This window comes from Crotalus tigris, unplaced genomic scaffold (assembly GCF_016545835.1).
Source record: "Crotalus tigris isolate CLP2741 ecotype Arizona unplaced genomic scaffold, ASM1654583v1 scf7180000024391.5723578, whole genome shotgun sequence".
Classification (NCBI taxonomy): domain Eukaryota; kingdom Metazoa; phylum Chordata; class Lepidosauria; order Squamata; family Viperidae; genus Crotalus; species Crotalus tigris.
In genome coordinates this window covers 869,895-894,238 of record NW_024100561.1, presented here as the reverse complement: position 1 = coordinate 894,238, position 24,344 = coordinate 869,895, and the positions used below count along the sequence as shown (strand labels likewise).

Below are 24,344 nucleotides of genomic sequence, written 5' to 3'. Positions count from 1 at the left end.
CTAACTGCTGCTTTGGATATTCATGTATTACTTGGCTTTTAACAATGATTTATAATATTTAAAATGATGCAGTACATTTTCTTTTTAAAAATTAATGAAATATTGGAAATGTTAATCTAGTGCTGATAAATTCCATTTAGCCAGTTGATGCTTTAATTTTCTTTCTTTCTTTTTGTTCCCCTCCCCTCTTTCTCCATTTCCTTGTGTGCAATTTTTCCTCTTTTCCTATATAAAAATATAGTAATAAAAATACTTAACTCTGTAATTCCCTTAATGGTCCAACTTAGTACAAAGAACTTTCTGATGTGATTTTCTCTCCGTTAATTTTAGCCATTCTTTATTTTGTCATGTACATTATTAAGAGCCGTTCTATTATGTGTTGGTTCTATTAAAACCATATATGTTACATGGTTTCCTCCTTTTTTTAAAGTTTATTCTCCAGATATGCCTTCTCGGCTGCCAATCCAAGACATATTTGCAGGGTTGGTTACAAGTATTGGCACAGCAATACGATACTGGTTTCACTATACTCTTGTGGCCTTTGCATGGTTAGGAGTTGTACCTCTTACAGCATGTAAGTATGTAATACAATAAACAAACATAGGCAGTACAAGGCAGTAGGAAAAACATATTTTCAATTGGCTCTTGGGAAGTGAATTCATCAGCAGAATCAGACCATACATTGTAGAAAAGGCAATTGCTAGGGTTGCATGCATAAATCTTCAAAGATTAATTTATGCACCCTTAAGCGTTACTAGTGCTTGCCCAAAGAACAGGGCCATGCTTAAATGTGTTAAGTTGCCTTCTAAAGCATTCCAGAATATTAAGTTTACTCTGGGTTTTTTTTTTTTTTTTTTTTTGTAGCCATGCTACCAGAAATAATGATAGTGAAGACTATTTTTTATTTTAGGTTTTTTATCCTGTCTTAATTTTTAAAACTAACTCAAGGTGGTGGTTATACTTAATATTGCTTCCTCCTCCTATTTTCCCCACAACAGCCGGGTAAGATGAGAATGTCTACCTCAAAGTGACTCAGCCGGCTTTCATGCCTAAGGCACAATTAGAACTCAGAGTTTTTGGTTTCTAACCTGGTGTCTTAACCACTGGACCAAATTGAGAAAACAGCACATTGTGATGGGCTGTTGTTCCATTCCAACCACTATTTTCGTTTTTATTTTGATTTATCTATCTTTATATAGAGCAGCTTGATCTCCTGTAAACTAGTTATATACATGTTTAATTTTCGTATACTGTGTATAGTCCCAGAAACTTCAGGGGCAATTTTCTGTTGTTCATTGAACAATAATAAATAAACCTAAAGGGATTAAGTGACTAGGTGGATAGTCTGACATGATTCATATTTCCTTAAGTATCTTAAGTGTTCAATTCTGGAACATGGCATAAATACAACTCAATCCAAATTTAAAGGGTGAAGATTACTGTGTGGGAAAGCATATGTCTTGCTCTTTTTAGCTTGAATTGATTCATTTCCTCAGATATGCTGTGAGATTTGCCATTGTTAGTATTGGTTAAGATAACCCTGAAGAGGCTGCCAAATATACTCTCATCAGTTATATTTTGATAACATTCACTAATCAGGAATCTTACTTACTTTCTCTGCTCTTTAGGCCGTATCTACAAGTGCTTGTTTACTGGCTCTGTGAGCTCACTATTGACGCTGCCATTAGATATGTTATCAACGTAAGTATTAACAAAAAAGTGTGTTGTTTTTTTCTCATCTCTGCTTCTAAATTGCAGGCCACTCTTCTCTTTTATGGACTGTTACCTCATTTGTATATGCAAGTATCCCCCTTGTGTAATTCAGTATAAAATTGTTACTACACATTCATTAAATGTAACTTACACTATGAAATTTCACTAGTTTTTTATTATGGGTAGAAAAGTATATGAACATAATATTCCTTTGGTTTGAGAAAAGCATATTGGGCTTCTTTGCCTGCAAATGTAGCAGAATCCTTCAGTTCTCTCATTATATAGTCCCCCCCAACATAAAACCTAGTTAATTAATGCTGAATATCAGTCTAATTTTAATCACACTTTAAAATATTTTTACTATAAGCCACATTAATAAGTTTGGCAGAATATCAGACCATTATTTTAAATTATAAATAAGAGTCAGACTTTAAACATTAAACTGAATGTTAAAAATCACTTTAGTTTAATCTAAAAATGTTTTTAAAAGGAAATATTATTTAATAGTGCTAGAGTCCAATAATATGGGGAAAGTACCTGCAATGATTTGTGGTCTTAATACCTACTGGGAAGTATAAATATGAATTATATTACTTTAATATTAATATTATAGTATTTTATAATTTTATATTCTACTGTTGTAAGTTGTTCAGAGTAGCCCCACAGTAAGATGGGCGGCAAATAAGTTTAATAATGAATAAATAGGTAAAGGTATTTGTGAAGATAACTCAAATAAGCAGGGGATTGTGGTCGGAGATGAAGAACTAGATTTCGACAGGGAGAAGTGTGAATCAGGTATTGCACATCAGTCATGCAAGAATAGAAAGGCACCCAAAAAGAGAAGCTACCTTCTGGTAGGTGATTCAATTATAAGGGATGTAAATTTAGGAAAGGACACAGAGGCTTCGAAAGAGGTCAGGTGTCTTCCAGGTGCTACTGCCAGTAGGGACAAGAAGCGTATTTCTAAAATAATCAAGAATGGCAGCAAGGACTGTGATGTGGAGGCTATTGTACATCTTGGCACTAATGATCTGTCCCAAAAAGATGTACTCTCTGTGCAGAACGATTTCCAGAGCTTGGGGAAGGAACTTAGCAGAATAGGCTGTAGGCTTACTTTCTCAGAGGTTTTACCAGTGTATAAGGAGCAAAATGGAAAAGGCCAGCGCATAGCACAATTCAATATGTGGCTAAAGGAGTGGTGTAAAGGGGAAGGCTTTGGATATATTAGTCACGATGTCAGTAGCTGGTCCAATCAAAAGATGTACAAAAGAGATGGTTTGCATCCATCAAAAAAAGGGACTGAGTTACTCGGCTATAAATTCACAGATTTTCTGGAGGGAAATTTAAACTAAACAGTGGGGACAGGGAGTTAATTTATACGGAACAACCCTGTCCCTGGCAATTGAAAAATTATAGGGCTATTAGTGCATGTAGCATAGATGTGTGTGGACAAGAATACCAACCTTGCTATCAAGCAAAATGAAGCCTCTAATAGCGAGTGCCACATAAAGTGCACTAACCAAATAGGTGGTAAGACAATAGGGGAACTCAGGCACCACACAGGTTATGTAGAAAGGAAACACAGGGCCACTCACAAAGGACTCAAATGTTTATACACCAATGCACAGAGTATGAACAGCAAACAGGGTGAACTAGAAATTCAGGTTAATGAGGGCAGATACGATATTGTTGCCATTACGGAAACATGGTGGGATGAAACCCACACATGGAACACACAGCTAGAGGGATTTAAATTATTTAAAAGAAACAGACCAAATAAAAGAGGAGGTGGAGTTGCTCTCTATATAAGAAATAACTACATCTCCACAGAAATAGAGCACAACAATGATAAAAACTGTCTTGAATGCATTTGGGTCAATATAAAAGGGGGGGGAAATGACATTGCCATAGGTGTATACTACAGACCACCCAACCAAACAGAGGAAATAGATGAACTTTTTGCTAGTCAGCTAACTAAGGTATGTAGGAAGCACATCACAATAGTAATGGGGGACTTTAACTACCCTGACATCAACTGGGAGACAAACTCCGCACCAAGTGGAAGATCAAACAGGTTCCTGGCAAACCTAGCAGACAACTTTGTCTCCCAAAAAGTAGAGAAGGGAACTAGGGGATTAGCCATTTTGGATCTAATTCTCACTAACAGAGATGAAATGATAGAAGGTGTTGAAGCCATAGGAACCCTGGGAGGAAGTGATCATGCAATATTAGAATTCAACATTATAGAAGCACAAGCAATAGAACACAGTCAAACTAGAGTCTTGGACTTCAAGAGAGCTAATTTCAATAAACTTAGAGAGGGCTTGGGAAGGATTCCATGGATGAGAATCCTCAAGGGGAAAACAACTCAAGAAGCTTGGGAAATTTTGAAAAATGAGATAATAAAAGCACAGTCTAGCACAATACCAACAAAGAGGAAAAACAACAGCTCTCAAAAGAAACCAACATGGCTGCATAAAGAGCTCTCTGACAAATTGAAAGATAAAAAGGACAAGTATAGAAAGTGGAAAGAGGGGAACATAACTAAGTCAGAATATCAGCAAGTAGCCCCCGAGCCTGCAAAGATGAAGTGAGGAAAGCCAAGGCTCAAAATGAACTAAGGCTTGCCACCAAAGTCAAAATAACAAAAAAAGCTTCTTTCAACATGTAAAAAACAAGAAAAAAGTGAAGGAAATGATTGGCCCATTAGTGGGTGGAAGTGGCAAGAAGGTGACAAGCAACAGGGAGAAAGCAGAACTATTTAACTCATTTTTTGCATTGTCTTTACACAAAGGGAAAAAACAGACCAACCTATCAAAAATAGTGCCATAAAAAACAAAATAGAAACACAAGTTAAGATAGGCAAGAAAATAGTAAGTGAGCACCTTGTCCAGCCTAGATGAGTTCAAATTGCCAGGACCAGATGGATTACACCCCAGAGTTCTCAAGGAACTGGCAGATGTGATATCGGAGCCACTGAACTATATTTTTCAAAGATCCTGGAACACAGGGGAACTACCAGAGGACTGGAAAAGAGCTGATGTAGTTCCCATCCTCAAAAAAGGAAAAAAAATGGATCCAGGAAATTACAGACCTATCAGCCTGACCTCAATACCTGGGAAGATCCTGGAAAAGATAATCAAACAACGAATCAACGAACACCTAGAGGCAAACAAAGTCATTACTAAAAGCCAACATGGGTTTGTCAAAAATAGATCATGCCAGACAAATCTTATTGCATTCTTTGACCAAGTGACAAAATTAGTGGATCAGAGGAATGCTGTGGACATAATTTACTTGGACTTCAGTAAGGCATTTGATAAAGTAGATCACAACCTACTACTTGATAAGATAGAAAAATGTGGGGTAGACAGAATCACCACCAGATGGATCCGTAGCTGGCTGACCGGCCATACTCAGCGAGTGGTCCTCAATGGAACTGCATCTATATGGAGGGAAGTGTGTAGTGGGGTGCCCCAGGGCTCTGTTCTGGGCCCAGTACTCTTCAACATCTTCATCAACGATTTGGATGAAGGGATAGATGGGGAACTCATCAAATTTGCAGACGACACCAAGCTGGCAGGAATAGCCAACACTCCAGAAGACAGGCTTAAGATACAGAAGGATCTGGACAGACTTGAACACTGGGCACTAACTAACAAAATGAAATTCAATGGTGAAAAAAGCAAGGTTCTACATTTAGGCAAGAAAAACCAAATGCACAAGTACAGCATAGGTGGCACCATGCTCAATAGTAGTAACTGTGAGAGGGACCTCGGAGTCCTAGTAGACAATCACCTAAATATGAACCAGCAGTGTGCTGCAGCTGCCAAAAAGGCCAACACAGTGCTAGGCTGCATTAACAGAGGGATAGAATCAAGATCACGTGAAGTATTAATACCACTCTTCAATGCCTTGGTAAGGCCACACTTGGAATACTGCATCCAGTTTTGGTCACCACGATGTAAAAAAGATGTTGAGACTCTAGAAAGAGTACAGAGAAGAGCAACAAAGATGATTAGGGGACTGGAGGCTAAAACATATAAGGAACGGTTGCTAGAATTGGGTATGTCTAGTTTAACAAAGAGAAGGACAAGGGGGGACATGATAGTAGTATTCCAATATCTCAGGGGCTGCCATAAAGAAGAGGGAATTAAGCTATTTTCCAAAGCACCTGAAGGCAGGACAAGAAGCAACTGGTGGAAACTAATCAAGGAGAGAAGCAACCTAGAACTAAGGAGAAACTTCCTGACAGTGAGAACAATTAATCAGTGGAACAGCCTGCCTCCAGAAGCAGTAAATGCTCCAACACTGGAAGTTTTTAAGAAGAGACTGGACAGCCATTTGTCCGAAATGGTGTAGGGTTTCCTGCCTGAGCATAGGGTTGGACTAGATGACCTCCAAGGTCCCTTCCAACTTTACTACTATTACTATATCTGTTAACTCTGAGATCAGTATTCTTCCAGGCAGGATATAGTTACACTTCTGCTATTCCAAATACATTTTAATTATTTTAGAAAATTAATGGCTGAGCAGTTTTTATTTTAATTGGTATGATATAACCATAATTACTATGATTATTAATATAAAATATAATGAGATTCTGGAGGGAAATTTGCTAATAATGACTTTTATACAATGGCAGACCAATTTGTAAGGAAAAGGATAGAATAGGTTGAAGGTGAAATAGTTACAAGCTACCGAAGTATGTTTTTTTGCCATATGTGTGGCTGATAGTAGAAGCAATCAACAGCAGTGATTTCCGCTAATGGTTATGTCAACTATTGTATAATGTATTGGATATCTCTTCAACAGGGAGAATTTATTGGCAGACTGTTTGCAAGGTTGTTTTGTTGTGACATGCACACTCTGTGCGTTTATCAGCCTTGTATGGTTACGTGAACAAATTGTCCATGGAGGTGCACCACAGTGGCTAGAACAGAATCAGCAGCAAGCGATTAATGGTGTTGGGCAACAGAATGAGGTAATATGCAGTAACTTTCAGATTGATTTTTTTTCTGATACATATAAGCCTTTTCTCTCTCTCTCTTTCCTATCTTTAAACTCCTGAAAGTGTTTGTAAAGCATGTTGAATCCATTCATATAATCTGTTGTCTAAAGCATTTTTTTCCCCTGGGACAAGCTTTATGACTTGAGTTTAATCCAAAGAGTGCTATGTTTATAATGACATTGAACACTGATGCTTTATTCCTTATGCTTATCAAATGTCACAGAATGGCTATGTTTAACCATACTACTAAATCATGGTTTAGCATTATAAGAATGAGCTTCAGTAAGCACCTTTATGAACTACCTACTTCCGTTGTTGGGAAAACATCAAATGGCAAACTGGAGCAAGCTTGTAGTTAGGTGGTATACTATCCATAGCTTTCACACGATTTATAGAGTACATTATAATATCAAGTGTTGAGATTTCCAGTTCATGTCTGAAGTGATCAACCACTTTTCTTCAGCTAACAATACTTCTTCAGTCTTATTAGAAGATTGAAATTACTTGTCATGATCCAGGCACTGAATTAAATCTTCATAGCCCTTTTTGATTTTGGTATAACAGATGAAAAGATGGTGTCATCAACACTGTAATGAAATCTTGGTCCAGTCTGATGATGACTCTTCTTACTGACTTCATATGGTTTTTGAATGGTATTTAATGTAGTCTGGACGTACCATCTGGGCCATTCTACCAGCAGTTAAAACACCCATGGTGAACAGATTGAGAGTTAAATAATCAGTCATAAAGTTTCAAGCATCTTGTCCACATCTTTAATCTACAACTCCTGATCCCTCAAAATTGAATGTCCCACTTGAATTGGTTTGAAATTTGGTATATAAATTGTTTCATTCATGAAACTATCATAGCAGGCTCATGCATTTTCTGAATGGTGTTATCAGTCATACAAAATAGTTTTACTGTATGGCTATTTGAAGATACAACAAAGGAAACAAAAATATTATCCTTTATTGGGAAGCAAAATATGCTGCTGTACTCATATATAATCAGGTGCTCTCATACACATTCATTTTTCTTAATGGTGGCTTCTCAACTATATATTTTCCAGCCATTGTTCAGCATGTATTACCACCTGCTGTTTTGCTGCATATTACAATGCCTTAGGGTCTCTATTACATTAAAAAAGACACTTGGAAGAAAATGTGTCAATGGCTTGTGTTGTTACTTTGGCAGCATGACTAAGGCCTCAACAGGATCACCTATGATAGTTACGGAAACTCTCCAGTCCATCTCAAAAATTCATTGGTTTCCATAAATCTTTCCATAAATAATGGGTAACTATTTTAAGTGGTCCCTTACCTTTGCAGGAGGAGAACAGTTACTGTAAATTTCTCCCCTGGCAGAGAATTTATAAAATCCATCATTATCGTGGCACTTTCCCTTTCCTATTCCTCCAAATTCTGTTGATACTAAATACAGTACCAGGATGGGAAGAACTAGGTAAGGTTATTCCTTTTCAGTTCCCCAAATTAGATTTCTGTAAACCCAGGTTGCCAGAGTTGATGGGCGGACTGAAAAACAGATCCTGCAATTATCTTCTTCTCAAATGACCCATTCTCCCTTGAAAGCCATACCTCTTTTGGCCTACCATTTCTTCTGCAGAACCTTTCTTACTTCTCTGCTCTACTAAGACATTTGATGTTGCCCAAGAATAATGCTGTGCCTGCTAAAGGGAGTCCTCCACTTCTGAACCTGGAAATATGTTTATATATCATTGCAGTCATAGGCAACTTTTGACCCGCATAAGGGTCTACCGGCGGAGGGAAGCTATCTGATGAAGAGACAAGTCTCTTGGTATGGCTAGAGGCGCCGCGATCCGGAACCGGAAGTCTCATTCTCTATTCTTATTTAGAGAACAATATACATGTCTGTTCCATTAGCAGAACAGTTCTCAGCTCTCACATAAGGACTTTAAGAGGAGTTTCACCTTAATATACCAAATAGAAAACCAGCCAAATCATAGATTATGAAGTTGGTTTGTTTCAGTTATCATAGATTACAGAGGGCTTGTTTCAGTTATCAGATTACAACCCTTAACAACTTGCAATAATATGGACTTCAACTCCCAGAATTCCTTATGCAGCCTGACCATTGTTGAAAATTATATAAATTGAAGTTGCTTATCTGGAAGTTGCCAAGACTGGTTTTCCATCTATAAAATATTGTGCATATGAAATTAAGACTTCCCTCCCAATGTATTTTAATGTCATATAACGATGTGAAATCTAGGAAGAGGCTTTCAATCTTATAAACCTTTTAAGATTTCAAACAATTGGATTGGTGATATATGAAAATACATCTACTATATAATCCAGAATTTCTACATTTGAGGCTTGGTTAACTCAGCCTTTATCAGATTATGGTTATTTCCTCCTTCAGGTCTCAGTTTAGCATATTGTTTTCTAAGGAAACCATCTACTTAAAAGTTGTCAGGAACCTTTTGATATACTGTATATTCATATAAATTCTTACTCATGTTGTAGAAGGGAGTTTTGGAGTTACATCATCTTTCTAATACAATTAGTGGGCTATAGCATTCTCTTTCCTGCAGCTTATAGTCAGCTGATTGGTAGGTTGCATAGAACATGACACCAATGTATGTAAAATAAAGAAAGCAGGGACATCTGAGTCACATACAATCTAGGTCTTGGAACTACTTTTCATGCTATAGATCAAACTGCTGGCCCACGGGCCGAATGCATCACAAAGAAGCTGCACCTACCCCAGCTCCGGCAAGGGGAAGAAAGTCACAATACATTGTGACACGTCATGTGACGTGGCGAGTTTGATATCCCTGCTATAGATGGAGCTTTAGAATAGTTCTTTGCTGAAGTGTTAAGAATCTCCCTATAGCAACATTTGTTTTTCACCTTAATGTTTTCTCGCAAGTACAGGATTTCCTTTTTTTTTTTTTTTCAGATCTACTAAGTGTTGATCCATTGGTTGCAGCAGGAATTAACTGATTGGTTTGTTGCCTGAGCCTGACATTTTGGGCTGACAGAGAGTGACTAGTTCAAAGTCACCCAGCTGGTTTTTAAACTTAAGGCAGGACTAGAATTCATGGTCTTCTGGTTTCTAGCCTGGTGCCTTAACCACTAGACCAAATCAGCTCCCAGTTGGATCTGAAGTATTAAGAATCTTTCTATAGCAGCAAGACCTTGTTAAAAAGAAGTTTGCTTCTACATTTCCTCTTCAAAATATTTGAACAATTTTCATAGACAAAGTACAGCACAACATCTTATTCCAACTGAATTTTTGTTGATTTTTCTGCATTTAGGCTCAGGGTGTAGGAAATGCTGGTGCTGAAAATGCTGTACTTGATCAGCCTGTGGACCAGCCTGCTGAGAATGTAGTCGTAGGTGAAAATCCAGAAATTCTAGAAGAACAGCCAGATGAAGAAGAAGAAGACAATGAAGATGAAGAAGATGTTGTAGTTGAAGATGCAGCAGATGCAAACAATGGAGGGCAAGGTATACTGATTGCTTTTTGACAACTATATATTTTGGCCCATTTATTTCAAAGGTTACTTTCTAGGGCAGTGGTTCTCAATCTGTGGGTCGGGACCCCATTTGGGGTCGAACGACCATTTCACGGGGGTCGCCAAACAACGCAGTCTGCCATTTTTCCCCCCTTTTCCTTAGCTGTGCTACTCCCTTTTATTCTATTGGCTTTTGAAAGCCAATAGAATTAGACTCTCTTGAATAGATTCTAATTCTATTGGCTTTCAAAAGCCAATAGGAATTGTCCAGGCTGTCTCTGCCCTGCTAAGCCCGACAAAAGTCCCATTCTGCAAACGGTGCTGCACCAGTTGAGTAGTCCTCGACTTACAACCGGTTGAGTAGTCCTTGACTTACGACCGGTTGGGGGTCGCAGCATTAAAAAGGTTGAGAACCACTGTTCTAGGGGAAAAAAATTCTAAGATTACTAAACTATGTTTTTTCTTCAGATCATATAATATTAGTAAGCACAATTATACTTAAAAAATTGTATCATTTTGTGCAATTTTGCGCAGTGTATTACAGTAACAGTACAGCAAGTACAATGAAGTTTCAGACTTCTCTGATAATTGAATAAATATAATAATTATTCTATTGTATTCTGGTAAACAGACCATATCTGCCTAAACATTGAAAACATCACCTTTATAGTTACCAAAATATTTATACGTCTTGTTATAACAGAACTATCTAATTGTACAGTTTGCTAACCTACATTTATTTTTTATTTTTTTTGCCAATGTCGGAACTGACAGTTTACAGTTGAATTTATATAGGGACAGGGCCCTAATCACACACTATCTGCATGCAGGCATGGACCAGGCAGATTATATCTGGACATAATAGCCAGATAATCTGGAGTCAAATTATATAAGACTGGCTACATCAAAAATGGCATTTTTAAATTGGACTTGGAAGCTGTTGATAACCAATGCAGCAATTGAAGAATTGGTATAACATTTATAGAGCACCTGTCACCTACCGGTAGTAGTAGCTTTTCAGTCTTATGTTCCAACTGTAGCTTGTGAATTTATATTCCTTTATAGACCATAATGCAGTAATTTGTACAAGTGATGATGATATGAATCACTATAGACTGAGCATCCTGGTCAAAGTTTCCAATCAGAGTTTCTATCTCATTTAGTGGAAGTGCGGATCATTTTCTTTATTGGTAAAGCAACTCTGTCCAGAACTAATACTGGAATATTCACAGATCAGGATGTTTCTCAATAAACAATAACTTTGTCTTTCTGAGGTTAAATCTTAAGTTCGTTTCTATCCATGTGGACCCTCACATCTTCCAGACACCGAATTCTGCCCCAGGCAGGGATGGACTCCCTCTGCTCAATTGCTCCCCATCTATAAGCACTGAGTGGAACCATCAGCACACTGACCTCATGGTGATACTGAAGGATGTGAAGTAGTCTAATAGAAACAAGAGGGGGAAGCTCCCATCCCCTAGGCCCCACTGTCAGTCACAAGAGTACTGCTTCTGCTCTGTATTTGGACTTGAATCCAGTCTGAAAAGTCTCCAGATAATCCATGTCATCAATAATTCTCTGCAGCTGAAACAGTACATTTTCAACAGCTTTCTCCCCAAGGGATAGTTGGAAATAGGATGATAATTCTTCGATAGGACTGGAAAGAGGGATCCCTTCTTCAAGAGAGACTGTTCTTCCAAGGCAGGTGGCACATCAACAAAGGAGAATATTTGTAGCTCAATGTTGAAATGAGGGTCCTTGCTCCTCTCTGAGCTTGGTGGTTTTCTTGCAGATGTTTCATTAATCCAAACTGGGTATGGGTAACATCATTAGTGCTAGTGGCATATCCTCTGTCCAAGAAGAGAAAGTCCAGTTTGTTGGATCTAGTCATTCACATACCCTTTTTCTGCCTAGATGAGCTAGAAGTAAGGATCCAGAGCCCATATACAGCAGCAGTGTTTATAGAACAGACAATCCTTTCTAATTCCTTTGTTTCCAGGAGCTCAAACATGTCCTGGATAACATCCCAATAGGTTACTCAACCATCACACTAGAACTGTCCAAGCCTGGAGCAAATAAAAATAGTGTTCTCCTTGAAGAACATAGCATATATATCAAATTTTTTCCTTTAACAATATTTTGATACTCTGTAGATGACATGAATTGGAATGCGCTGGAATGGGATCGAGCAGCAGAAGAACTTACATGGGAGAGAGTGAGTATGGCCTATATGTTTGGAAATAGTTTTTTCCTTGTAGTATATTACAGTTGATACAAAATAACCTTTAATAGAAATAAACAGTAATTTTGGGAAGAGAGAGAATATTGTTGCTAAGAAAGGCATATTTAAAAGAGAAAATATACTTTGTAAAAATTCCTGAAACAATTTAGAGTGTGAAAATTGCAAAATATAACTTTATAAAGTATCCTTTTTCCTTTTGCTATTTCTCTAATTCTAGTTCCTTTTTGAAGCTGCTTTTCCAGTTGAATATGGCAATAAAAGATACGCATTTCTATGATACTTTGTAAAAATATTATTCATCAAAATAAACTTCTATTATGGTCAGAGACCAGCATATATTGGTTGCTCATATTGTACTGATTCACTGTGTTTGATCCACTAGCATAATATGTGAACTCAGACGTTTTGATTTATAAACCATAATTAATGCTTGGGTACAGTGTATCAACCCACCTGGTGTGTCACTTTTAACCCACTTTAACTTTTGCACCTTTCCAACAAGTTGAGAACAGGTTGGGAAATAGCAGTTCTTTAAAACTTAGCAGCCTCTTGAATGCTATGTTAGTTAATGTTCAAAATTATCTCTTGTTTATAGATGCTTGGACTTGATGGATCCCTAGTTTTTTTGGTAGGTGAATTGTAATGGTTATTGTTATTATTGAATCCAAATATGTTAAATCTTTGAATACAGTGTCAGCTAAATATACCACCTACTTTTTAGAAATGCAAAGTTTTTTTTTTTTAAAAAAAGTTTAATAGTTTGTGTGACATATTTACTGCATGGGTAATGTGTTGATTAGCCAGCATATATAATACCTACTACTTCATGAACAGCACTGGTTTCTAGTGTGTTTCTGGGTGCACTTCACCTTTAAAGCCCTTCATGGCTTGGGACCAAGTTACCTGAGGAGCCATCTTCTCCCAGTTGTTTCTACCTGTCCATTCTGGTCCAGCAGGATGGGCATACTCTGGGTCGTGTCAGCCAAGGAATGTTGGCTGGTGAGGACCAGGAGGTATGTCTTTTTTTGCCTATTGCCTACTCTCTGGAACAGTTGTTTCTCAACTTTGACAATTTTAAGGCATGTGGACTTCAACTCCCAGAATTCCACAGCCAGCAATGCTGGCTGTGGAATTCTGGGAGTTGAAGTCCACATGCCTTAAAATTGTCAAGGTTGAGAAACACTGGTCTGGAACATTCTCCCTCCAGTGATTAAGAGGTCCCTGTCTCTGTCGGCCTTTCGGAAGGCCTTGAAGACCTCCTTATATGCCCAGGCTTGTGTGAAAGGGTCCATTTCCTAGCTATGCTAACATATATGGATTATAATAATTCTCAATTGTTATATGTATTTACTTTTTCTTTTGGTATGGTGATTGCAATTGTTTTAATTAATTTTATGATTGTTTGCCACTCAAGAGTCAATTTGTATGGCTGCCCACCCAATTTGTATGGGCAGCCATACAAATTGAACAAATAAATACAGTACATTACACCTTTCTCTTGATGACGTGAATGTGCATCTTTCTCTTGATAATGTGAATATTGCAGAAAATCCTACATTGCATTGTACAAAAATTAGAAAAAGAATTAGTGGCAGAATGATAAGAACACAATGTAAAATAATATTGCTTATCAGTTTTTTTCATTTCCCCCCACTTCTTCAGGAACATGTGTTTTGGGTGGTATCATTAAACACACTTTTCATACTTGTCTTTGGTAAGTTACTGCATTTTCAGTTGTTTCAGAATAATTTTTCATATGGTACAAATTATGATAGAGCTGCATGAATTTTAACTACTAATTATGTGAAAGAAATAGTTTTTCATGTTCCTTAAAGGAGATTGGCTCCATAATGGCCCTGCATGCAATTTAGTGACTGCATAATTATAATTTTACATATGGCCTCAAATGTTTTTTTTTTTACCCAGGAGTGTGCTCATACCATTACTCGTTGCACCTAATTTTCATTCTAATACATTATAATCCATGCAAACTGAAATTGCAGAAAAATAGTTTTGCTGTGAAAACTAATAATTTTGAAGCTACTTTTTACAAAATCTATAAAATCCAGACAGCATTAATCAAACTTTACTTTATTGAATAATTGTATTTTCACCCAAATATAATTGGTCCTCACAGAGACTTGGGCTCATGGCTTTTGTTGTCTAGAAGGGGCTGATAGCTTTCATTTCTGCTTTTAATTCATCAAGTTTCTGAATGAAGAACTGTGGTTACCGTACTTTTCGGCGTATAAGACGACTTTTGAGAGCATTGAAATCGGCGCCGAACTCGGGGGTTGTCTTATACGCTGGAAATAATGGTAGTTTCTGGCGTATAAGATGACTTTCTAGGCATGAGACTCGGCGTCGAAGTCGGGGGTCGTCTTATACGCCGGGTCGCCCTATACGCCGGAATATATGGTCAACTGAATTCTGAAATTGACTTGTTTTAAACCAATTACAGCTAATCATGACCAGAATTGTTCAATCCAATAACAAAACAAGACATATGCTGAAAAGGTTTTTGAGCTTTTCATTTGCACTAAATTGTTATTTGGCATAACTTGGGCCATGCATATATAGCAAATTTTATAAACCCAGTTATTTGCATCCATTTATTATCAAATGGTAAGTTTTAAGATGTATATTCATCAGAAAGAGCCATCTATCACCAATTTCTTTCTCTCCTAGCATTTTGCCCCTATCACATCGGCCACTTCTCTATAGTTGGACTTGGCTTTGAAGAATATGTAAGTGTTTCTGTTAATCCCACAGAAATTTTACTTGTGAACTGAATTGTCCTGGTTTCTGATCTTTCCTGTTGAGTAAAGGAAGGATGATTTTTATCTGGTGTGTTGGATTTTTATAAAAAAAAAACCAAGCACAACCTCCACCAAGAACATAGGGAAGGAATGTAGTTGTGATTTCTTTAGTTTTCCTTTCTGCAAAAACTGTAATATAGGTGAGAGAGCATTCAGTTTTTCTCATAATAGATATTTTTCAGACAGCATTTTCTGTTCTCCCCATTCAGCAGAATCACACAAGATAAGAAAGCAATAATTTCTTTTTGAAAAGCATATAATTCTCTTCAACTCACAGTACCTGCACATGCCAGGAAATTTGGGAAAGGGAATGTTAAGTGGTAGCCACAAACTACGGTATGGCCAATGGAAGGACATTTCTACCTGATCAGCATCTCTTTCACTGAGCTAGTTTGGGGGGTAGTATGAGCATAATTATTGGTGGGGAACCAAGTGAATATTGATTGGGATTTTCTATCCAGTTTACCCTCTGCCGTAGGTGTTCAGTGAATGATTTGGAGGCACTCACTCTCTTTCAGCCCAACCCACCTGACAAGTTTGTTGTGGGGTGGAAAATAGGAAGGGAGCACTATGTCTGCCTACTTGAGTTTCTCTACAAAAAGAGCAGGATATATAACTGTTTATAACTGTTTGATTAATCTATCATAGTTAAGCAGTTATGTAATGTTCAGTCAGTTAAAATAATAATAATAAATATCAGCATCATTAGTGTTAAAATCTACTTAGGAATGAAATGCACATGTAACAGAAAATCTTATGGTTGATTTATATTGTACCACAAAATGTTTTATAGACTTCTTACAAAAGTGGTCTATTTGATGTATACATGCTGTGTGTTTTTGGTTTTTAGGTTCAAGCTTCTCACTTTGAAGGCCTAATTACAACCATCGTTGGCTATGTGCTGCTGGCAGTCTCATTAATTGTCAGTCATGTATCCTTTTAAATATTTGCATAAATTTTAACATTTGAATATTGGTTGATCTCTCTTCTGTATTCTAAGACTTAGCAGATTTTGCTTTATCTCTTTTGAGGTAAATCTTGAGGTAGAAAAGATCAATTAATTGTATTCCATTCTTAGATTATTAACATCAGGCTCCCTCTGTAGTAGAGTGTTTGAAGCACAGAGGATTGCATACTCTATTTATGTGGGGCTTAGAATGTCCTGTTGACTGAAATGATTTCCTGTGAATTAACACCTTGAACCATAAAGTAATATTACACTATGAAATATATCTATTTCTTTGACCATATTATATAGGGTGTAGCAGCGCTTGTAAAATTTCAGAGATCACGTCGCTTGCTTGGTGTGTGCTACATCGTTGTCAAGGTAAGACAGTTTTAAAAATCAGATATTTACTAAAAGTGAATCTGTAGGCAGAAAGTTATAAAAACCAATACAAATTAAGTCAGTATTCAGTACTTGTGAATATACAAACAACTGTCTGACTTTTTATTTTGCAGGTGTCCTTATTAGTGGTGGTAGAAATAGGTGTTTTTCCTCTTATCTGTGGCTGGTGGCTGGACATTTGTTCGCTGGTAAGATAGTATTTTGGGGAAAACCATTGCTGTACTTTGTTTTGCAGTGACAATTTTGCCTGAGAGAAGCTATATAGGTAGTCCTCGACTTAACAACAGTTCATTTAGTGATTATTCAAAGTTACAACAGCACTGAAAAAAATTACTCATGACTATTTTGCACTTACAACCGTTGCAACATCCCCATAGTGTCATGTGATCAAAATTCAGATGCTTGGCAACTGGTTCATATTTATGATGGTTGCAGTGTCCCAAGGTCATGTTATCATCTTTTGTGACCTTCTGATAAGCAACGTCAATGAGGAAGCCAGTATCACTTAACAATCTTGTTACTAACTTAACAACTGCAATGATTCACTTAACAACTGTGGGGAAAAAAGCCGTAAAATGGGGCAAAACTCACTTAACAAATGTCTCACTTAACAATATAAATTTTGGGCTCAGTTGTCATAAGTTGAGGACTGCCTGTATTTGTAAATTGGAATTTAATTTTTAGATTTTGTTTAGCGTTAGATATTGAAGATTGTTTATTACTATAGTTATATTAAAAACCATTTATTTTTCACATACAATGAAGTGTTGAAATTCTATGAAAAATAATTGATAGGCCATCCAGTATCATAATGGAGATTCTATAGGTGTTTTCTTACTATGAGAACATGTAAAAGGTTTGTGTTTTTTGTCATTTAAAGCTCTGCGTCACTCCTAGATTGAAAGGCAGAAAAATATCATTGATATCTTTTACATAGGAAATGTTTGATGCTACTTTGAAGGATAGAGAATTGAGCTTTCAGTCTGCTCCTGGCACTACAATGTTCCTACACTGGCTAGTTGGAATGGTTTATGTCTTCTATTTTGCATCCTTCATCCTCCTCCTGAGAGAGGTAAGTATTGAAAATATATTGAAAACCTAGGTGTTAAATGGAAACAGTTTTCCACATTGCAAAAATTTATTGGATGTTCAAATTAATCAGTGGAACAACCTGCCTCCAGAAGTTGTGAATGCTAAGGAGAGACTGGATAGCCATTTGTCTGAAATAGCACACGGCAGGGGTGTCAAACTGCCGGCCTGCGGGCCGGATGCATTATGGCAAAACTGCACCCACCCCATTGCCGGTAATGGGAAAAAAGTTGTGATATGTCACAAGATGTCACAGGATGTTGCGAGTTTGACACCCCTGGTATAGGGTTTCCTGCCTGAGCAAGAGGTTGGACTAGATGACCTCCAAGGTCCCTTCCAAATTATTATTATTATTATTATTATTATTATTATTATTATTATTATTATTATCTAATTCAAAAATTGAAAAAATTATAGAGGACAACTGTATTATTATTATTAAATTCAAAAATTGAAAAAAATTATAGAGGACAACTGTATTATTTCAGCAAAAACAATCTGAGTAACAGAATTGTTATGACAGAATATATTGGAATCCGGAATAATCAGGCTAAATACTAAGCAGATTTAATTATGTATACCATTAGTATCACGTTCAATTGAACATTTTTCTAAGCTAGCTTATGTAAGATGAATAAAGCAAGAAAATCCTAGCCTGAAATTTTACATTTTGAAAAGAAAGGGCATAGTAGAAAAGGGGAAGAGAATGGGGGAAAAAAACAAGCTCAAAGATAAATTTTTAAATTGCCAGATGGAATAGAAGCGGTTTATAGAGCTCTAAACTAAGTAGGATTATTGGTTCAGTAGAGCTAGCAGATTCTGTATATGACTGGATTTGTATTTATTTAAATTTCAATTCTATATTTCTTTAAATAGGTAAGTCATGAGCCTTTATACAAAACTTCAGAGCGAGATGCACTAATAGTATTATTTCATATGCACATATATTTTCATGGGCTACATTAGGCATTTAAAAAATCATAACTCAGTATAAAATACCAATAACACCTGCATGTATAAAATTTTACAAATGTCTTTTAATTCAGGCACTATCCTAATTTAAACTGGAATTAGGTATTACAGCTGAAAAGAATGGATTTTTCCAACATCATATTACCCTAAAAAAAGAATAATTTTAAGATCCCTTTTAAATATCAGAAGATCAAACTCTGAATGTTGGTCAAGTTTGGGAGATAGTCAAGTTAATCGTAATTGAGTTAATACATTATATTAAGTGAGGAAATTCCCTTCATAATCAACCACCCATACTTTTAAAGCTGCCACGGGAAAAAAAACCCACATGTTGAAAAATCTAGATGATACGAGAGAAAAAGTACCACTTTGTTATCAGTGGTTCTTTCTCCACCCAATTAAATATAAATGACAGTGAAGCAAATAACCAGGTAGATATTTAGGCACACTCTAGAAAACTTTATGGAAATGCAAGAGTTTCATTGTGAAGAAGTCCAACCTTTAGCATTCCTGGGAAGGTTATTGGTTGGTCCAAGATCAAGTCCAGGATACATGGGCTACATGAGTACACAGAATCTAGGTTGGATAGATTGTTCTCACTGAAGAGCTGCCAGCTAGTGGTTATCTTCTATGGGGCTCTTGCCTTGATATGAAGAAATACGCCAAGTAACTCTGTTCAGCTTTCTGAAGTTTGTGACTCATTCCGAGACTAGGTCTGCTCAGGATTGGGATATACAACATCTGACACAACTGCTCCAGATGTTTCCTAGTGGAGTTAGCCTCGGCTGTTTGAATGCTTCCCAACTACTGAAGATGACATTCAACCAGCAGGCTTTTCACATCAGAATCATCTGACACCCTTTCCTAAAACATTATATCTTTGCTTAGCAGCAAAACTGGCTCACTTGTTTTCAACAGATTGAGGGGGTTGGTATAAATTATACTGAAAATTAATATGGAACATTACAGGTTTTTAAAATATTAAATTATTAGAAAAATAATTTCAAAGCATTGAAGTATTAATTTTCCTTTTCAGGTACTGAGACCTGGTGTCCTCTGGTTTCTGAGGAATTTAAATGATCCAGACTTTAATCCAGTTCAAGAAATGATTCACTTACCTATTTATAGACATCTCAGGAGGTTTATTTTGTCAGTGGTAAAGTTACATTTCTAGTTTCTTTGTAGTGTTATTATTCTTATTGCAACAGATAATTGTTCATTCAGATTCTTTTTATAATTAAATGTTTCCCCCTACACTCAAGATGTCAACTAACAAACTATAATTACTCTCAGGTTTTAATAGACATTTATGATACCTTAACTTTTGTCATATTGAATCTGTAGGAAATTTAAACCATAAATAATGGTTTATAAATATGTGTTTATTACCATCTTTTTGTAATATTCTAAGGAAAAGTGTTTTAAATCACCAGCAGTCTGGTTCATTTTTGTGTCTTACGTAAATAAAAGCTGTCATAGATAATTTCAGTTTTTTCTATATAATCCACCTCTGTAGGTTATTTAACAATGTATACACTACATTGTCTTCTTATTTTTTTTTTTATGAGTAATCTCACATTAAGAGTACCTTTTTTAATTAAGGGAACCTGAGAATGTGCTGTCAAGGTCAAAATAGTTGTAGTTGAACTTTCTTACTAGTTCATAAGTGTGGCTATGTGTGAGCAAACTTCTTATAAATAATCAAATTAATAGCAGGATTTTGATAATACTTGAAATTCTTAGAGAGAACTCACTATGCATTGGCATTTTTTTCTCTCTTAATTGGTTTGTCTCCATTGCAAAAAATTGTTTGCAAAGGATAGTATGGCTAATTCTTGTTTATCTAAAAAGAATAAATTACAATTTAACATTGGATTTTGATTCTGTCAAAATCTATCAACCATTTTTTTAATTTTGAAGTTAGGGCAAACTATGGCAGTAAAAGAATGGAAGCTAAGAAAGGGGAAAGAAGTTTGCTGTCTTCAAAAATGTAATATGAATTAAGCTCATTTTGAATTTGCTTTAAATTGAAGTTAAATATGGAAAAGTTACTTCAGAATTTATTTTTATTTTTGTTGTTTCAGATTGTCTTTGGCTCAATTGTTTTGCTCATGCTTTGGCTTCCTATACGAATTATTAAATATCTGCTGCCTCACTTTCTACCATATAATGTAATGCTCTACAGGTAAGATAAATTACTTCATTTCATAGCTGGTAGCTCTGTGTGTGTTTATTTGAGTGAACTGCTGGTTATATAATTGTGAATTGATAACAGTACTGATTAATATTTACCTCGTTTGAATGGATGTTAAAACATGGATTTAATAATATGTGAATGGATCTCAGAGTCATATGTTTCCCCTTTCATCATCTTTCCCACAACAAAATTTAGTTGTAGGAAACTCTTCAAATCATGTTTTCTGTTCTTGACTTTCAGAATAGAATAGAATAAGAATAAGAATTCTTTATTGGCCAAGAATTTGTTTCTGGTGCATAAACTCTCAGTGTACATACAGGAAATAGTGATAATCATGATCATATACAACATGAAAATACATTAATCATAAATCGTGAAATACAACCATCATAAATCATAAGATGCAACACTTAGTGATAGACATAGAGTAATAGCTAAGCAAACAACAAAAATCGTACTAGGGTACAAAAAAACCAATATAAATTGTAAGATATGAGCAGCAAAGTTATAGTCATAAGAAGATATGGATAGGTAATAGGAAAGATGAGTATCATATTAATGCAGTTTACTAAGTATTTTGACAGTGTTGTAGGAATTAGTTGTTAACCAAAGTGACAGCATGGGGGGGAAAACTGTCCTTATGTCTAGTTGTTCTGGTATGCAATGCCCTATAGCAGTGTTTCTCAACCTTGACAATTTTAAGGCATGTGGACTTCAACTCACAGAATTCCACAGCCAGTGGAATTCTGGGAGTTGAAGTCCACATGCCTTAAAATTGTCAAGGTTGAGAAACACTGCCCTATAGGGTCGTCTTGAGGGAAGAAGTTGAAACAGTTTATGTCCGGGTTGTGAGGGGTCTGTAGATATTTTCATAGCTCTCTTTATTGCTTGTGCAGTATACAGGTCCTCAGTGGAAGGCAGGCTGGTAGCAATTGTTTTTTCTGCAGTTCTAACTATTCATTGAAGTCTGTGTCTGTCTTGTTTGGTTGCAGTTCTAAACCAGACAGTTGTAGAGGTGCAAATGACAGACTCAATAATTCCTTTGTAGAACTGTATCAGAAGCTCCTTGGGCAGTCTGAGTTTTCTGAGTTGGCATAGGAAGAACATTTTTTGTTATGCTTTTTTGATTACATTTTTGATATTAGGTGTCCATTTTAAATCTTGAGATATTATAGAACCTAGAAACTTGAAGGTCTCTACTGTTGATACTGTGTTGTCTAGTATTGTAAGAGGTTGTAGAATAGTATGGTTTCTCCTAAAGTCTACAGTCATTTCTACAGTTTTGAGTGTGTTCAATTCAAGATTGTTCTGGTCACACCAAAGGCTAGTTGTTCAACCTCCCATCTGTATGCCGATTCGTTGTTGTCTCGAATGAGGCCAATCACTGTTGTATCATCTGCAAACTTAAGTACTTTAACAAAGGGATCTTTTGAGATGCAGTCATTGATATATAGAGAGAAGAGAAGTGCAGAGAGCACACAGCTCTGGGGGGGGGGGGAGCTGTGCTAATTGTACAGGTATCTGATGTGATTTTGCTAGTTTCACTTGCTGCTTCCTGTCGGTTAGAAAGCTTATGATCCATTTACAGGTGTAGTCAGGCACGGCTAGCTGATTTAGTTTAGTGAGAAGAATATGTGGAATGATGGTATTGAATGCTGAATTGAAATATACAAAAAGGACCTTTGCATAGGTCTTTGGAGATTCAAGATGTTGTAGAATGTAGTGCAATGCCATATTAACAGCATCATTTGCTGATCTATTTGCCCAGTAGGCAAATTGCAAGGGGTGTAACAATGGATTGTGATGTTTTTCAGATGGGCTAGCCCTAACCTTTCAAAGTTTTTCATAACTACGGATGTCAGATCAACCGGTCTATAGTCATTCAATTCTTTGATGGAGGGTTTCTTTGGCACTGGGATGATAGTAGAGCATTTGAAGCAAGAATGAACACAGCACATCTCTAGTGATTTATTAAAGATTCGGGTGAAGATGGGGACCAATTGATCAGCACAAGCTTTCACGCAAGAAGGAATTATCTTGTCTGGGCCTGGTACTTTTCTAGGCTAACGCATATATATACGTATACATATATATATTTGTTTTCTGAGGTTTTCGCGGGTATTTGTATGTAGATCTTTGGTTGTTTGGGTTTTCTCCTGCGGGAGAAAACCCGAACAACCAAAGACATACATATACATATACACATATACACATATACACATATACACATATACATATACATATACATATACATATACATATACATATACATATATATATATATATATATATATATATATATATATATATATATATAAAACTTAAATGTGGTTAATTGAAACCAAAATAAAAACAAGAAAATCCAAGTTTTCCACTGAACAATACCTTTATATTTGAACCAAACAGTTATTTATGAAAGATAATTTTTTTCTTCCTTTTTCATATACGGTATATGAGCAGACTTGTATCATTTGAAGGATATTTTTAGACTTTATGATCTGTATCCTAATTTGGATCATGCTAGTCATGCGGGAGACATGCAACACTTAATTTAATTTTGCCTCAGAAGGAATGCCCACAATTAACAATGTTTAAAAAAAAAATGCAACCAATGATATAATTGCATCAATACAATTAGACTTGCATCAGTAAGACAGTGAGTTTGTTTAAAATATGTCAGCTTCTTTTATTCCCACAGTGATGCTCCTGTAAGTGAACTTTCCTTAGAATTACTTTTGCTTCAAGTGGTTCTACCAGCTTTGCTTGAACAAGGGCACACAAGGCAGTGGCTGAAGGGGCTTGTACGAGGATGGACTGTTACTGCTGGTTTCTTATTGTAAGTATGAAGAGTTCAGTCCATTCAAATGATTGAGTTAAACTTTCTGTGACTTAAATAATTGAAGCTGTTTGTCTACTTTACAGTCCAACTCAAAAAAATATACATATTAGGGCTTAGCATTTGTTGAAAATGAAGCAGTATAAATTGCTATGCAGCATTTTTATTGTATTTATTTTAAGCTTATGCAAGAGAGAAATTGTTTTATTCCTTTAAAATATACATTCTGTATCTGGGTGGGGATGTATGAAGCTATTTGAATATTATCTATTTGAATATATTTTAATTGCTTCCTACATAACCTGTTTTCCCAATTTTTGATATTTTTGAGGCTTTCTTCCCATTTTCTTTCTTATGTGATATGTTATACAGGTTGTCCTCAACTTACGACTACAATTGAGCCCCAGATTTATCTTGCTAAGTGAGAAATTTGTTAAGTGAGTTTTGCCCATTTTACAACTTTTCTCACCACATTTGTTAAGTGAATCACTGAAGTTCTTAAATTAGTAATACGGTTGTTAAATGAATCTGACTTCCCCTTTGACTCTGTTTGTTAGAAGGTCGCAAAAGGGGATCACATGACCCCAGGACATCGCAACTGCCATAAATGTGAGTCGG

At 36.2% G+C, this 24,344-nt stretch overlaps 1 protein-coding gene across 2 annotated transcripts in view; it reads left to right on the top strand.

The window, feature by feature from the left end:
* The window catches only part of MARCHF6 (membrane associated ring-CH-type finger 6), a 74,728-nt gene that overhangs the window by 28,552 nt on the left and 21,832 nt on the right, over positions 1 to 24,344 (top strand). Inside the window, exons 4-18 of one of the 2 annotated variants that reach the window (XM_039329231.1) lie at positions 431 to 574; positions 1,629 to 1,701; positions 6,529 to 6,697; positions 10,023 to 10,215; positions 12,377 to 12,438; positions 13,061 to 13,093; positions 14,128 to 14,179; positions 15,154 to 15,212; positions 16,135 to 16,206; positions 16,543 to 16,611; positions 16,746 to 16,820; positions 17,570 to 17,704; positions 19,730 to 19,849; positions 20,778 to 20,878; positions 23,589 to 23,726. In XM_039329231.1, the coding sequence (XP_039185165.1) occupies positions 431 to 574; positions 1,629 to 1,701; positions 6,529 to 6,697; positions 10,023 to 10,215; positions 12,377 to 12,438; positions 13,061 to 13,093; positions 14,128 to 14,179; positions 15,154 to 15,212; positions 16,135 to 16,206; positions 16,543 to 16,611; positions 16,746 to 16,820; positions 17,570 to 17,704; positions 19,730 to 19,849; positions 20,778 to 20,878; positions 23,589 to 23,726 (1,495 nt within the window). Of the gene's footprint in view, positions 1 to 430; positions 575 to 1,628; positions 1,702 to 6,528; positions 6,698 to 10,022; positions 10,216 to 12,376; positions 12,439 to 13,060; positions 13,094 to 14,127; positions 14,180 to 15,153; positions 15,213 to 16,134; positions 16,216 to 16,542; positions 16,612 to 16,745; positions 16,821 to 17,569; positions 17,705 to 19,729; positions 19,850 to 20,777; positions 20,879 to 23,588; positions 23,727 to 24,344 lie in introns of both variants that reach the window. The other variant, XM_039329230.1, reaches the window with a different exon arrangement.